The sequence below is a fragment of the Petaurus breviceps genome, unplaced genomic scaffold, assembly GCF_028583685.1.
Source record: "Petaurus breviceps papuanus isolate PSGF00001 unplaced genomic scaffold, PetGlider_PUasm1.0 90352, whole genome shotgun sequence".
Taxonomy (NCBI): Eukaryota; Metazoa; Chordata; class Mammalia; order Diprotodontia; family Petauridae; genus Petaurus; species Petaurus breviceps.
Genome location: NW_027187228.1, coordinates 899,743 through 915,936, shown reverse-complemented (window position 1 = coordinate 915,936; position 16,194 = coordinate 899,743). Strand labels below are relative to the sequence as shown.

The following is a 16,194-nucleotide window of genomic DNA, read 5'->3' as shown; positions in this document are numbered from 1 at the left end:
CTCTCCCTCCCTCCCTCTCTCTCTCTTCCTCTTTCACTCTCTCCCCCCTCCCTCCCCCTTCCCTTTCTCTCTCCCCCCCCTCCCTCCTAGGCCAATGTCTACAGGCAGCATCTATTAAAGATCCAGAACTAAACCTTACACTATATAATGATATTATCACTCTCTTGGCTATTTGGCTTCGAATGTCAGAATGATAATGAATTTATTCTTTATTCAGTAGGCAATGAAGAATTACGGAAGGTTTCTGAGTTGGAGAGTAACATGCTCAGAGTAATGTGTTAGGAAGGTTATTCAGGAGGCAGTGTAAAGAGTGGATTAGAGAGACCAGGGGCAGGAAGACAGTAATTAAAGGAAGAGGAGGTGAGGGCCTGTACTGTGAGAGAGTTTGATGGGAGAAATGTTTTCAGGTTGATTTGATAGGACTTGGCAACTGTTTGCATTTGTGGAGTGAAGAAGAAAGATGCCAGGATGACTCTGAGGGTTAACAACTGGGAAGATCAACAGAAACAGAGAAGTTCAAAGAAAATACATTTTTTAGTAGGAAAGATGAGTTCGGTTTTATACAGTGAGTTTGAGCTTCCAGAAGGACATTCAGAAGCAGATATTCTGCAGACAATTGGAAATAGGCAATGAAGCTCTCAGAAGTCAAAACTGGAAATAAAGATTTAAGAGGCATCTACACAGAGATGATTAATTTTTTTTTTTGCTTTTTTTTGGAAGGCAGTTGGGGTTAAGTGACTTGCCCGAGGTCACACGGCTAATTTTTGTGTTAAATGTCTGAGGCTGGATTTGAACTCAGGTCCTCCTGACTCCAGGGCTGGTGCTCTATTCACTGCGCTACCTAGCTGCCCCTACAGAGGTGATTATTAAAGCTGAGGGAATGAATACCCCGACGTTTAAGGATTTCATGTGCATGGTAGGGGAGAAAGAAAAGGAGCCACCAAGAAAGGAGAGGTCAGAGAAATAGAGAAAGAAATTAACAGAGTGCAATATCTTGGGAGCCAGTGAAAGGTGAAGGTATCAAGAATGAGGGGCTGGTCAAAAGTGCCAGCTGCTATAGAGAGGTCAAGGAAGATGAGGGCAGAACAAAGGCTACTGGATTAATAATAAAGAGGTCACTAGTAACCTTGGAGAGAGCAGTCACAATAGGGTCTCAGAAATGCAGGCTATACCAGAGAGGTTGGTGAATGACTATAGTTATTTGTTCCATATTGAGACTTTTCCCATCATGGTTTCAGTATATCTCAGGTCAGTAGAAGAAATTAAATGGGAATTTTTGGGGAGTTTTGCAGAAGCTGCAGATGATATATGAAGGGCAGCAGAAGACACAGAGTCTTTGGCCAAATACTTAACCCAAATTTTACAAAAGGTGCTGTAAATATCCCATAAAAGAAAAAGAAAAAATTCAAACTTATTCTCTGGTATGAAGAGAGGACCAAAAAATTTTATGTGGATTTTCCAGATTGTGAGAGCACTGTGCCCCTAACCCCACAATATGGAAGGGATAATTCTACTCTTTCTAAAAATTTAGGAGTGAAGGGGAGGAAAGAAATGGAAACATACTTTGAGGGCAAAATGAGGCCAAGGGAAGATGGGGAACCTGGGCATTTTGGGAAGTTGACTTGAAAAAACTAACAAATACAGAAAAATTGAAGATAAGATTATATATTTGGAGTAGTTCCCTCATTTTATAGGGAAGGAACTGTAACCCATAGAATTTAAATGACTTCCCCAAGGACATTCAGATAAATAAGCAGCAAAGCTGGTATTCAAACCCAGGTCCTCTATCTTCAAATCCAATGGTTTTACACTATCCCTGCATGTCTCCCTTTATTCTTGGTTTTGAATTTTGAGTGATGCTGGTGGTACCTTTCATCTGCTCTTATGTATATACCTATATATGTTGTCTCACATTAGAGTGTAAGCTCTTTTATTGCAAGGACTGGGTTGCTTTTTCTTTGCATCTCTAGCATTAACACAGTGTCTGGCATCTAGTAGGTGCTTAATAAATGTTGATTGATTGGTTGGTAAATATGGAAGTCCCGTGAGGTGAAAAATCCAAGGAACTATGAGAACAGTTGGAAAGAGCGGCATAGATATGGAAGTCTCTAAGGATGATGGAAGAGGAAAGGGGTGGGGGGACACTGGAGCCAGATGCCAAAGAGAAAGGTGGGAGAGTACCCAGGACAGTACAGGACAACCTTGAAAAATGGGGAAGATGATAAAATTGGATGACACAAACTTCAGAGGAAAAGTAGGGTTGTCAACTGATGGTAACAGAGAAATGGGGTTATTTAAAATCATGACTGGGAGGGAGGCATAGATAGTGTTGCTTATCAGATTTGCCGATGATACAAAGCTGGAAGGGTTAGCCAACCCACTGGATGACAGTCAGATTTCAAAAAGAACCTGACACATCAGCACGGTGGGCTGCATCTAAAAAAGATGAAATGTAATTGAGATAAATGTAAAGTGCTACACTTGTATTAAAAAGTCAGCTTCTCAGAGATGTGATGGGGGAGTTGTGGCCAGACAGCCTGTCTGTTTCTTTTACCTGCCTCACCGTTCTCTTTCAGTCTTTTTTGCTGGTTCCTCATCCATTTCCAGACCCCTGAGTGCAAATGTCCCCTCCTGAGCCCTCTTCCTTTCTTTCTCCACCCTCTGTCCCTTGAGCATCTCATTAGCTCCTGTGGATTCAAATATTATCCCTCTGCATAGGATTCCTAAATCTATTTATCCTGCCTGACTCCCTCCCCCACCCTGCCCCACCCTGCTTCATCTCCAATGTTTAGTCAGTTTCCAAGTCTAATCAATTCTACCTTTATGACACCTCTCCCATCCTTCGCTCTTTCTCTAGTCACATGTTGCAGAAGAGACTGCTTCTTAGCAGGGATTCTTCACCTTCCCTGTGTCATGAACCACTTTGACAATCTGGGGGAGGCTATGGACCCTTTCTCAGAATAATACTTGTAAATGCACAAAATAAAATATATAGGATTACAAAGGAAGCTAATTATAATGAAATACATATATGAAACAAATATATGTATACATATATATTTATAAGTATTATACACATCAAATATATTGATAAAGTATAATGCTACATTATAATATAATATATAATTATATATATTGTTGTGATAAGATATCATAAAATATATATTAAAGCTCATGGCTACCAGGTTAAGAACCAAGGTCTTTCCAGATTTCCAGATTCTTAGATCCTCTGATTCTGAGGGACTGCGGGAAAGTAAAGTTGGAATGTATAGGGCTGAGAGAATGGGTTGAGGAGAGGCAGCATCAGGACAGGGCTTTGTGTGTAGGGCAGTGGGTCTGGATGGGAGGGATGAGGGGAGTAGAAAGATGGGAGGGAAGCTTGTGGGGCATGATAACCACAATGAAAAATTGCAATTAAATTCAACAAACACTTATTAAGACCCCACTAGTATAGGCACTGTGCTAGCATAAGGGATACAAAGAAAATGAAACCATCTCTGTCTCCCTAAGGAACTTATTTTCTCCTGGGGTCATAGGGTTATCTTGAATGCTTGCCCAGGGTCATACAGCCAGTATTGTCAGAGATGGAATTTAAACTCAGGTCTTCCTAGCTCTGAAGTCAGCCATCTATGTAGTACACCACATTGCCTTGCCAGTAAATACAACCTATGTACAAAGTGATTGATAAGTTATGGAGTGGAGGGAGAGTGTTAACAAGTTAAGAGAGTAGAGGGGGATGGGGTTGGGAAAGGCCTTGTTTAGGGTCTGGGACCTTGAGCAGAGCCAAGGATTCCCAGAGCTGGACATAAGGAGGAAGAGCTTTCCAGGTGTGGTGGCCAAGTGAGTGAAGGGAAAGCACTTTCTAGGCCTGAGCAGGGACAGGCGATTAATGGAGGCACTTAGTTTTTGTAAGAATGGATGTGTGATGATGCTTCTACAGACTAGTGTGGGCCCTTCCAGGTGTCAGGGGCAGATAGTTTGGGGAGGACTTTCCTTTAGTGAACTTCCTCTATACAACTCAGAAGGAAGAATCGTGACAGAGAGGGCCATAAAACAGGCTTCTAGGTCATCCATGCCACCCCACCTGTGACTCTGACAATCACATAATCAATCCCAGGCACGTTGGGGATGAGCTCTCCTAGTCATACCCCAGATCCAACCTGGGAGCGCTTCTGTTCAGGGGCTCTGCCTGCCAAAATGAATTTCTGTTGGGTTGTGGCCTTGTCTTGGCCATCTAAGTACTCTCTACAGCCCCCAGGACAGAGCCTCTAATGTTATTAGGTGCTCAGTAAGTCTTGGGTTCCAGTAAAGGCCCTTCCGCTTTGGGACTTTGGGTTGGTCACTTCCTTTCTCTGGGCCTCATTTTCTACTGCTGTGGAACAAAGGGAGTTAGACTAGATGATCCTTAAGATTCCCCCCCATTCTGACTAGGGATGGTTTCTGGACCAATTGTGGGCAGCTCAGACATGATGTGTCTTGAGGCAATTATGCTGGATTCAGCTCTTTAAAAAGGTGGAGGTTCAGATGTTATAGGGGTGGGCAAGCTATTGATTCAAGTAGAATTTGGCAGACACTTATAGGAGACTATCATGACCTGCTTGGCAAGAAGCATCAGTGAGCAGGAAAGTGGTGAGGCTGGCTAGTAAGGAGAAGCCTAGTGGCTTGTTCTGATGGGGCCTGAAGGAAGAACTTGCAGCCAAGGGTGGAAGCTGATGAGAGACCAGTGCAGGTATTGTGTAATGAAGAGTGAGATGGGGGGGGGGGGGCAGCCAGGTGGCACCATGGTTCCTGGAGTCAGGAAGACTTGAATTCAAATGTGACCTCAGATACTAGCTGTGTGACCCTGGGCAAGTCATTTTACCCTGTTTGCCTCAGTTTCCTCATCTGTAAAGTAAGCTGGAGGAGGAAATGGCAAACCACTCCAGTATCTTTGCCAAGAAAACCCCAAATAGGGTCACAAAAAGTTGGACACAACTGAAACAATTGAACAACAACAAAAGTGAAATGACTGCCTCCTGCCAGAGGTCATGGGTGCATTCCCCTTTGCTAGAGAACTTCAGGCTAAGGCTTGATTCTATGGAAAAAACAATGGATTTGGAATCAGAGGACCTGAGTTCAAATTCTGACTCTACCACTTCCTACCTTTGTGGTCTTGGAGAAATTAATTAACATCTGAGTCTCTTTCTTAGTCTTTTTTTTTTTCCCTTTTGGAGGGCAATTGGGGTTAAGTAACTTGCCCAAGGTTACACGGCTAGTTGTTTTTTTGTGTGTGTGTGGGTGTGTGGGTGTTAAGTGTCTGAGGCCAGAACCGAACTAGGGTCCTCTGACACCGGGGCCGGAGCTCTTACTCACTGAGCCACCTAGCCACCCTCTTTCTTAGTCTTAAGAGTGAAAGGGGTTGGCCTAAAGGACTTTTAGGTCTCTGAACTTTAATTTTTTTCTTTTTTACTGTTTTGGAGGGGGAAAGGTAGGGCAATTGGGGTTAAGTGACTTGCACAAGGTCACACTGCTAGTTTTGTGTTGTGTCTGAAACCAGATTTGAACTCAGGTCCTTCTGACTCCAGGGCCGGTGCTCTGTTCACTACACCATCTAGCTGCCCCAACATCTCTGAACTTTTAAATGGATGACCCTGTGATCCTGCTACCTTTGGTCGAAGGGAGATTTCTGTTTAGGGATGGGTTCCACTGAATATGGACCTTGGGGGACCTTTGGAATCTGATATTCTTGCATTCTGTGACTATCTCTTGAAGATAATAGAGGTGGTAATGATGGGTGTTTTGCTAGAGAAGATGTTGACCTAGGTCCCTTTTGTTATCTCCCCCTTCCTCTCCCTCCGGGGAGAGGGACGGTTGTCTCTCCCTCCCATCTCTCAGAATGCTGTCCGACACAACCTGAGCCTCCACAAGTGCTTTGTACGAGTAGAGAACGTCAAGGGCGCCGTGTGGACAGTGGATGAGCATGAGTACCAAAAGCGGAGACCGCCAAAGATGACAGGGTACGTGTGCTCAGCTCCCTGAGTTGTATGGGCCTCAGCCATTTAGGCCAGCAAAAAGATCTCTTCAGTTCATGTGACTAGGTTCGTACCTTCCCCCTCCATACCCTATGCCCACACACGACCATCACCACTATTGCAAGGACAAATATCTCACCCATTTATCTAGCCTTGACTCCATATGAATCTAGTGTTGGGAATTTTTAGATGGATGGATGGATGGATGGGAGGGTGGGTGGGTGGATGGATGGATGGATGGGTGGATGGATGGATGGATGGATGGATGGGTGGGTGGGTGGGTGGATGGATGGATGGATGGATGGATGGATGGATGGATGGATGGATGGATGGATGGATGGGAACTGAGTCTGCATGGTCTACATGGAGTCTGGAAGTAATCGAGGGCTGGAGGAGATGAGAATTGCCTTGGTCATGACAGCCCTATTCTCCCAGCCAGGATAGAGAAACAAAGGAGGAAGGGGAGGATCATGAAGAGAAACAGAGGTATAGAATGAGGGCTAAAGATGATGTATGCACACACACATGCACATATCTGTGCATCCTGTGTTTGGCCTCTATTCTGTATCTAAGTGGACATATATGTACCACTGTGTGTGTATGTATATGTGGGTATATAAATGTATACATATATGTGTATACAAATATATATGGGGTGGGGAGACAGAGAATAAGAACAGTCTTCAAGCTGTGTGGAGGGGATTGGGGAAGAGCTGTTTTATCCCGACTTCCCTCCTCTCTAGTTTCCTAGGGCTGGGGCAAACACCAGGTTCTCTCCTTTGGGTCGGAGGTATTTGGGGGGGATGGCAGGTGTTGGATGTGTGCAGGACAGTTGGTTGTCTCCACAGTGATGTTCTCCCACCTGAGCTTCCCTCAACTCATCCTACCGCCCTCATTCATTCACTTGTTCATTCCTGCTTGTCTTTTGTTCTCAGAGAGCACCATGACATCAGGAAGGAAAGGTCATGATGTGCAAGTGGATTGTATTGAAGTGAGGGAGGGCCAAGCAAGGTGACCAGCCTCACTTTCTCCTGAGCCATCTGGGTCCAGTCGCCAGATAAAGATCAGCACGACTGGAGATGGCCCAGGATGCAGTGGGAGACCTTGGCCTTTTTGAGCTAAGGGCTTTCCCAGGTCTCAGTCTGACTGAGGCAAGGCCCATTCAGTGATTAAGACTACGTAAGAAGGGGCAGCCAGGTAGCACAGCAAGTAAAGGCACCAGCCCCAGTGTCGGGATGACCTGGGGATCGAATCTGGGCTCAGATACTTGGATACTTAGCACCACACCCAGAAATAACTGGCCGTGTAACCTTGAGCAAGTTACTTAACCCCAATTGCTTAAAAATAAATAAATAAATAAATGATGATTTTTAAAAAAGACTAGGTAAGAAATGAGGCAGAGAATGACCTCCTTTACCTAGTCACCCTAGCTACTGAATGATAACTGTCCCACCAGGGCCAGGGTCTGGCCTAGGAAGAATTTCTCCCTCTGACTCATGATGTACACCCAAGGAAAGTGACAGTCTTTTAAATTTCTCCTTCCTTTTTGCCCCCTAAGGAGTCCAACTCTGGTGAAGAACATGATTTCGGGCCTCAGTTATGGAGCACTTAATGCCAGCTATCAGGTGACTTAATGTTGTCCCCCGGTGGGGTCCCATTCCCCCTTCTTTCCTTCTCCCCTGCCTTGCTTCCTCAATCCCTGTTCCTTCCAAAAGCCCTCTCTCACCCTTTATCAGACCTGTCCTCTCCTATTCCAAAGAGCACCAGGGTAGCTGAGGGCCAAGAAAGGCTTATTTCATTTTTTGAGGGACCTCTCTCCATGTTGGCTGAGACCCCCCAACTCCCTTTCCCCCTCTATCTCCTCCTTCCCACACAGCCTCCAGTTCTTTCCAATTCTTGTGTATGGAGCTGGGGGAGGGGGACAGGAGGGAAGATTGGCCCCGATTGCCTCTCCCCTCCAGTACAGGTGAGACCCTCCTCCCTCATCTTTCTTCTCACTGTCCGCAGTACAGGAGAGGCCTTCTGTCTCCCAGGCATCTGGAGACCCTTGCCCCATGGGCTCCTTTCTGTCCTGGATGGGATGTGAGCTGAACCTGGGAGGGTAGAAGGTGGGAGGCCAGGGCTACAGTGGGATGGGGCCAAAGAGAAGGGCAGGCCAGGGGGCCTGGCAGAACAGTCTCTTTGTGTCAGGGTTAGGAGGGTGAGAGGAGTTAATGGATAACAAGTGAGCCCAGACACACAGACAGGAAGTTCCCCAGCTGGTGCAATGGGGGAGGGGGAGAAGAATATTTGCCATGTCCTCCATGTAAGCGATTCCTTTTAATGTTTGCCCATCCCTCTTTTCTCTCGGATCCCTCTGTAGGCTGCCCTGGCCGAGAGCAGCTTCCCCCTCCTCAACAGCCCAGGCATGCTGAACCCCAGCTCCACCAGCAGCCTCCTGCACCTTGGACATGAGGATGTGAGCAGTACTGTAGAGCCCCTCACCAGCAATGGCAGCATCAGCCCCCCACGCCTCTCCCCACCCCAGTACAGGTGAGATCACCCTCTGCCCCCTCTGTCCAATGCCATAGTCCCGCTCCCCACCATTGGGAATAATAATAACAAAAACCAGCATTTATATGGTGCTTTAAGGTTTCCAAAGTGCCCAGGGTCACACAGCTAAGTAAATGTCTGAACTAGACCTCCTTTCCCAAGCCCAAGGCTAGCAGCCCATCCACTGTGTAACATATCTGCCTCAACCATTCCAGGGAGACCACCCTCTGCTGCCATGAGAGATGACATGCCCACTTGCCCACTCCGCCACCTAGAGCATGTCAGAGCCTCCCTCTGCCCCCCTTCCCTCCTTAGCCCCACCTGATACAAGGGGAATTCCCCCTGGGGACCAGTTCAGGAAAGTCTGCCTTCCTTCTTCTCCCAGGCTAGCTGAAACTCTGCCTTTCTCATTTCTTTCTTCAACACAATTAAGACATTCCTGTCCTTGTTCATCTTCCCTCCCCTGGGACAGGGAAGATGAAGAGAAACATACACATGTACACATACATACATATGCATACACACATACACAGACAGCACATGTTTGCAAATGTATCCACAGGTATCTCTCCTTTCTTCTCCTTCTCTCTCTCTGTCTCCCTCTCTGTCTCTCTGTCTCTCTGTCTCTGTCTCTCTGTCTCTCTGTCTCTCTGTCTCTCTGTCTCTCTCTCTGTCTCTCTCTCTCTCTCTCTCTCTCTCTCTGTCTCCCTCTCTCTCCCCCTTAGGCAGCATAAAATTGTATCTCCACAGAGCCTTTCTCTTGGGAGATAGGAGGGGTTCTGAGGGTCTGGGTACACAGGGAGTGTGGGAGCCTGGGACTTCATGCTAGAGAGGTCAGAGGTCAGGCCCTAGCAAGACAGGAGTGTTATGGTCTGTATTGCCAGAGGGACTGGCAAGTCTTGGGGATGAGTGTAATGTGGGGAGTCAGGGAAAGAGGTCTTCCTTCCTGCCTTGGGTTTGTATGTATCTACCCAATCATCCATCCATCCATCCATCCCTTCTTCCCACTGCTGCAGTCACCAGGTGCAGGTGAAGGAAGAGCCAGCTGAAGCGGAGGAGGACAGTCGGCCTGGGCCCACCCTGGGCCCCACCAACCCCGGCACTGGGGCTCCCCCAGAAGACAGGGACCCTGAAGAGGATATGCCTGGGGAGGAACTGTCGTAAGGGCCTCTGGGGGAGGGGCAGGCAGGGAAGGAAGGGGGTGAACACTCCCCCCTTTTCCCCGCTCAGGAGACCGCCCCCCCCCAGGCTCTCACCTTCCCCTCCACTCTACATCCCCTTCTACCCCCACCTCAAGGCACTTCCAGGACGGCAGATTGGGGTGAGGGCTTCTATGCCATCCCACCTGTGACTCTGACAGACTCTCCCTGGCAGAGATGGCCCCCTTCCCCCTCCATTGACCTTTGCTTCTCACCCTAACACCAGCGGCTGGTGGTCTAGAACTGGTAGAAGAGCCAGAAGAGTGTGGATCCCCAGCATCTGGCTTCAGTCTGTGTCCAAGCACCTCTCTCCCTCCCCCTGCCGCCCAACTTCTGCCCTCCAGTCCATCTCTCACCATGACCACCACCAGCAGGACTCTCCCCGCCACCTTTGCTTTCTGCCCCCTTCAACACGGAGACCCGCAGGCGGGGCTAACAAACCCTCATTCCCACCAAGGCAGCATTTGTCCCCCCTTCCCCTGCCACAACCTTGACCTTGCACTCGCTTCTCCAAGAAGCCCAGGACAAGGCAACCTTGTCAAAGGATTTAGAGCTGGCAGGGGCCAGAGAGATGATTTAATTTCACCCCCTCATTTGGCAGATGAGGAAACTGTGGCCCAAGAAAAGGGAAGTGACTTGCTTAAAGCCACACAGATAGTAAGCAGGGTCAGGATTTGAACCCAGATCTTGTGATTTCAAGTCTGGTGCACTCTCCACTCCCCGGTACTATACAAGGCTCCTTTCTTCCATAATGTGAATGATCAACACCGGCCACCAGCCTCACCAGGAAAGAGCATCTCAGGCTGTACCCCCACCCCCAGGACAAACCAGTTCTTCCTTCCCTGTGTATACAGCAGCCTCAGGTTGCAAACGGGTGAGACAGCTGGGGCTCTGGGACTGAAAGCAGCTTCAAAAAGGGGACTGTTGATGGAAATACCCCAAGTGAGGCTCAGGCCTCCCCAGGGGAAGCAGGCTGCTGCCTCACTCACACCATCCCCTTTGTCTTTGCTATAACTGTTGAGATCTGCCTCCGGCCATCTCAAGTCAAACAGGGGCCATGGGGCCCCCATCATCACCGTGTCCCCCATGTATCCTGCCTTCTTATGAAGAGGGGGCAATATTGAGGGTCTAGAAGGAGAGCTATGGGGATGAGGGAGGGTTAGGAATAGATAATTTGCCCTCGAGGAGGAGGAGGAAGAGGGCAAATGAACCGAAGGGGTTGGTCCCCGCTTGTGGAGGGTAAAAATCCCATGGCCTCCACTAGGTGTCCCCATGGAGCTCGCTGCTGTACCTGGCTGGCTTCGGGAGTGTGCCCCTCAGCGTCCAGTGGCATTAGGAGAGGCTTGAGTATGTGGGGCGGGGCCTGGGGAGGGCGGGGGGAGCAGGCCAGCTGCCAAGACCAGAGTGATGGGTTACTACTTCCAAAGCTCTCCCTCCTAATCCTCCCACCCCCTGCCCCCCCTCCATTTCACAGGCCCTCTCAATTCCTTCTCTTCTTTCCCCAGTTAAACAGATGACCAAAGACCTTTCTTATGCCAGAAGCAGAAACCAAAACTTTTTGTTTGCTTTTTTTCCTTTGTCACCCCCTGCCCTCCATTCCTGATCTGACCTTCCGCCCTCACTCCCCAAAGCTGGAAGCTGGAGGGAGAGGGGGTCCCCTCCACTTAAGTTATTGTTTTAAACCAAAGTTGGCCGTGTTTGTTGGTGGCCATGGCTTTCTTCAGTTGCCCCCAGATGGGACCTGGGGACACACCTCGCTTTTACCCTTGTTCCCTCCTCATCTGCCCCTCAGCTGTCCTGCTCCTTTCCCTCTCGGTTGGAGCTTGGGGTCTAAGGGGAAGGAAGGGCTCAAATGGGCTGAGCTCCTTCAGGCCTCCTGGGGCAACAGTGGCTGTCCCCGAGGCCTCTGTTCCTGCTTCCCCCCCCCCTCCAGTTAGGGCTGTGTCCCGGCCCGCCAGCCATTCCTCTTGATCAGCCTCTAGTGTCCGCCCCAGGCTGGTCCCTGGTGTGTCCATCATCCAGCTCCCACCACGGCTAGGCCTGGAGACACAAAGGTGGAGGGCTGGATCCTGAGGGTTCCCTGGGGAGAGAACTGAAGCAGGGAAAGGAGAACCAGCTGTCATTCCTTCTCCCACTGCGGGGGACTCCAGCTTCAGGTGAAGGGCAAAAGGTCGGGCTGCTATGTCTGACACCCATCCTGCCCCTAGACTAGTCCCTCTGATAGGGACAGGACCAGGAAGGGGTTGGAGGGGGACATGATGGACTGTTGTCTAGAAAGAACCCAGTTACCACAACAGACTGTGATCCTCACAAGTCCCCAGGAGGACTGGGGTGGCTAAAGGTCCCGGGTACCTGTTAACCAAGATCCTTGTCCCACTTTGTTGCTTGCCCTCTGACTTGTGCAGAAATATTAAATGCCCTCTACTCTTAGGCCCTCAGTGTGTGTCACCTAGTGGGAGGGGGATATGATGGGCTTAAGTCAGAAGGACTGTGAGCATGGAACACAAGTGGACATTTCCATAGGCATAGATGAGTGTGTATGTGTTTCCATGTGTGTATGTGAGTCCATTTGACCCCACTTAGTCATGTATGAATGAGCAGGAATGTGAACATGCACCCATGGGTTCCTAAAACCAACATGTGTGTCCAGGAACCTTTGTATGTCTCATTCAAAGCATCATTCACAGTGGAACAAAGGAACATAAAGGGACAATAGGCTTCTGGATGGGGCTGCCAGCCTGGTTTCTCACTTTAGCTTCTTTTTCCTTTCCCTTCCTACCAAACTAGGTCTGGGGACAGCTTCCCCATGGCCAGTTAGGAGGGAGAAGTCAGAGTGTTGGATATTAACAGTATTTCTGATAGCCTTAGGTTCTGCTCAGGCTACTATTCTCCCTACCCCCCATCCCCCAGTTCTCCCTTTTTGGATCTGGCCTGACTTCTCACTGCCCCTTTTATCTGCTGCTTCCTCAGCTCCTTGGTACACTTCTGGGTCTTCCCTTGTCCCCAAGAAGGCTGAGGACACACACATATACTCCCTGCCTCTCTCCCTCCACCCTGCCCCCCACTCAACAGCTACATCCTCCCTCAGCCCCAAGAAGGCTGAGGACACACACGCATGCACACACGTGCGCACACACACACGTGCAAGCACACACGTGCACACACACACGCACCCTGCCTTCCCACATAGATGAGGTATGGCTCCTTGCTACCTTCCATCCCAGGTCCAGGCTCTTATTGCTTCCCCATATCTCTCCCTAAAACCCTTGTTTTTTATACTTTAAAGTTTCTTTCCCCAAAACTTTCTAACTCCCCCTCTCTTTCCTGCTTGCTTCCTTAATAAAACCCCCCACCCCTATACCATGCCATCCAATGCTTTTACACAGGTTTGGAACCCAAGTTTTTTGCTGATATGTCTGGAAGTGGGACAGGGAGGAGGGGGGAGGTAAGCAATTTCCAGGTTCTGTTTCCTTCTTGGGCTAGCCCTTACAGTCACCCTGACCATCAGATCAAAAATCCCTTTCTTCCCTGATGGAAACCAGATCTCTCACAAGGGAAAGTGGTTCTGAAGACTTGAACCTGAAATATTGGACCAGCAAGCCCGCATCCTTATGGTGGTGTGTGTATGTGTGTGTGCATGCACAATTGTGTTCACGTGTGTATGTATATACAGCATTGTAAGGATTTCTATGTGGGCACATGCTTACAGACGTGTGTGTGTGTGTGTGTGTGATTGTGATTGTGTGAGTTTGTCTCATGCAAAGTGACTGTACTAGCTGGTAGCCAAGATGGGATGTAAAGTCAATGGATACCTAGGTGAGTGCTGCTGGCCTCCCAACAGAGAAGGGACAGGAGGGACCCTGACAATGCTTAGACCAAAGTCCTTCCCTGATTGGTTTTTCCCTTTGTCCCACTCTGGCTCCTCAGCTCCACTCATCCCTTACAAATCATGAGTTGTCCCTTTCCACTCCTCTCCCTAACATCACCCCTAAGATGGGGGCCTGATAGATGGAAGGAAACCTGCTTGTTTACTTCTCATACCATCTGTCTGCTATATACCTTCCTCTAGATTCAGTCACAGGGACCCCAAATCTCAGCTCTCAAACTTCGTCTTCAGCACCCAGAACCACCATCAGAGCCTTCCAGCTGCCCCAACACTTTTGGGTCCAGGGAGCTCCTAGACCAGGGTCCTTCAGCGATAGGGCTAGGGAGAGGGAGGGCAATCTTCACTGGGAGGAAGTACAGTGCTAGGACCCAGCCTCTCACCATAGCCAATCTCACATGTTTAGCACTAACTACAGACTAAAGGGGAGTGGGCCCTGAGGATTCCAACTCCTTAATGTGTCATCTCTCTTCTGTGGCCTCATTCCTTCTCTCTTTCTGGCCTGATTTCTGTCATCTCCTTCCTCCCCCCAATTCCCTTTGCTCTGTCTCTGTTATTTGTGTGTCCACCCCACCCCTCCCCATCCCGCCCCTTCTGGCTCCTCAGTGTGTGTGTATATGTGTGTCTCTCTCGCTTGATCTTTCTTAGCCCCTATATGTGTCGCTCTGTATCTCCTCCATTCTTTCTCTCCGTCCTGCTGGACACATGCTCAGAGCTGGGGTCCTCCTATCTCCCTCTCCTCTAGTGGGGGCTACAGAGTGAAGGGGGTCAGGTGGGACAGACCGGGGATTTCATGCCCTCCCCTCAGCCCAGGTCCAGTCCCATCCTGTGCTGTATAAAGGAATAGCATTGCCGTGTATTCGTACTCCGCCTACCCTTCCTCCGCTCTGTGGCGGCAGACAGGCGGACCCTGTACAGTAGAACTAGCTGCATGTAATCTGTATGGACAACAGCATTATATATAATGCAATAAAGTGAATTACCTACAACGATGCCCCTTCCCCCTTCTTTCCTCTCCACACCCCCAAAAAGAGAATCCAAGATGCTTCTTGGGAGGCAAGTTGATCCCTCTCCCTACCTTTGGTCCAAAACAGCCTCTGCTCCATTCCACAGGGGTCTGCCCTGTGCTAAAGAGCTTCCCAGGGTTGAGTTTGCTGTGCTCTACTCACCACCCCAGCCTGCTTCCATCCAACTTCCAAAAAGTCATCCCAATTGTCTAACGTCATAACCTCATAAGGATCGTAGATCTAAAACAAGAAGAAACCTCAGAGACCACCTGGTCCAACCTCTTCATTTTATGGAAGATCGAAGAAATTCAAAGAAATTAAATGACTTGTCCATGGCCACCCAGATAGAGTCAGAGGCAAGCTAAGAATCCAAATCCCCTAATTCCTCGGTCAGTGGTCTTTCCCTTATACCAGGCTGCCTCCATTCCAGACCTTCCAGGCAAAGTTTCAATCCTTCCTTTTGTCTTGTGCTCAGAAAACAGAAAGATGGCCTTCAGGGATTTGGAAATCCAGTAGAGTTCATGCCCCTGAGATTGATTTAGGAACAGCAAGTAGAAAGCAGAGAGCTCAGAAAAAAGAAGAAGGGAGCACAGCTTTGAACCCTGGGATGTTTAAACTCCTACATTTCATTCTCTCTTTCTGAATTGTCTCAAGTTCACCTCATCCATCCTTTCCTGCTTCAAAACAAGAAAGGCCATCTTCCAACCTGGACCAATTGACTTCATTCCTGTGCCAGGAGATCCCAAGAAAAGGAGGCTTCACAGCCTCCCACATTCACCCACTCCTGGGCCTCAAGCAGCTCAATTACTCATTTATTTAGTGCTTGCTAGTTATGAAATACTTCCCATGCCTAACATCTTTGCATCTTCACAACAATCCTTGGGAGGGCAACTATTATTAGTGTTACTATTTTTTATACCAGATCTTTATTCAGTTGATCTAGGGATGTCCTAATGAGGAAACTATTACCAGCACAGACAAGCTTCTGTTTTCTGTTCTGCAGATTATAGTTTTTGAATATTATCTGGGATGTCAATAGGTTTAAATTACTTGCCCAGGGTCACAAAACCAATGTGTGCCAGGTAGGATTCCGAGTCCAACTCTCTATTCATGATGCCATGGTGCATCTAGGATTGTTAGTATTCCCATTTTCTAGATGGAGAAACTGAGGTTCAGAGAGATAAAAATAGTTAGGGTGACATGGATGTCAGTGGGAGCACTAGGGCTTGCCCCTGGACCTCTGACTTCAAGTCCAGTGCTCTGTTCATTCACCTCTCCATGGTGCTTTGGTCAATGATCAAGCCTCCTCCTTGGGTCCTTGCTATCTCTGAAGTTCTGGGGAGCAAGTGAGTGGCTCTTGTTCCTGCTCCTCCTGACGCCAATGCAGCTGTTCTCCCTGGAGGAAACTCCATTGAGTACTCAAAGGTACTCTTTGTGGGGCTTCCAGACAGTGGAAGAGGGGAAAAAGAAAGATCAGTCGCCTCCTACCTCCTAGAATGTCCTTGTCTCATTCAGAAACACACACACACACACACACACACACACACACACACACACACACA

General features: G+C 48.6%; 1 protein-coding gene across 2 annotated transcripts in view; it reads left to right on the top strand.

The window, feature by feature from the left end:
• Positions 1-14,614, top strand: part of FOXP4 (forkhead box P4) — a 102,130-nt gene extending 87,516 nt beyond the window's left edge. The window contains exons 14-18 of one of the 2 annotated variants that reach the window (XM_069108333.1): positions 5,875-5,996; positions 7,570-7,636; positions 7,888-7,977; positions 8,374-8,543; positions 9,560-14,614. In XM_069108333.1, coding sequence (XP_068964434.1) covers positions 5,875-5,996; positions 7,570-7,636; positions 7,888-7,977; positions 8,374-8,543; positions 9,560-9,707 — 597 coding nt within the window. In that variant the 3' untranslated portion in view covers positions 9,708-14,614. The remainder of the gene's footprint in view (positions 1-5,874; positions 5,997-7,569; positions 7,637-7,887; positions 7,978-8,373; positions 8,544-9,559) is intronic. The other variant, XM_069108334.1, reaches the window with a different exon arrangement.
• The last annotated feature ends 1,580 nt before the right edge of the window (positions 14,615-16,194 follow it).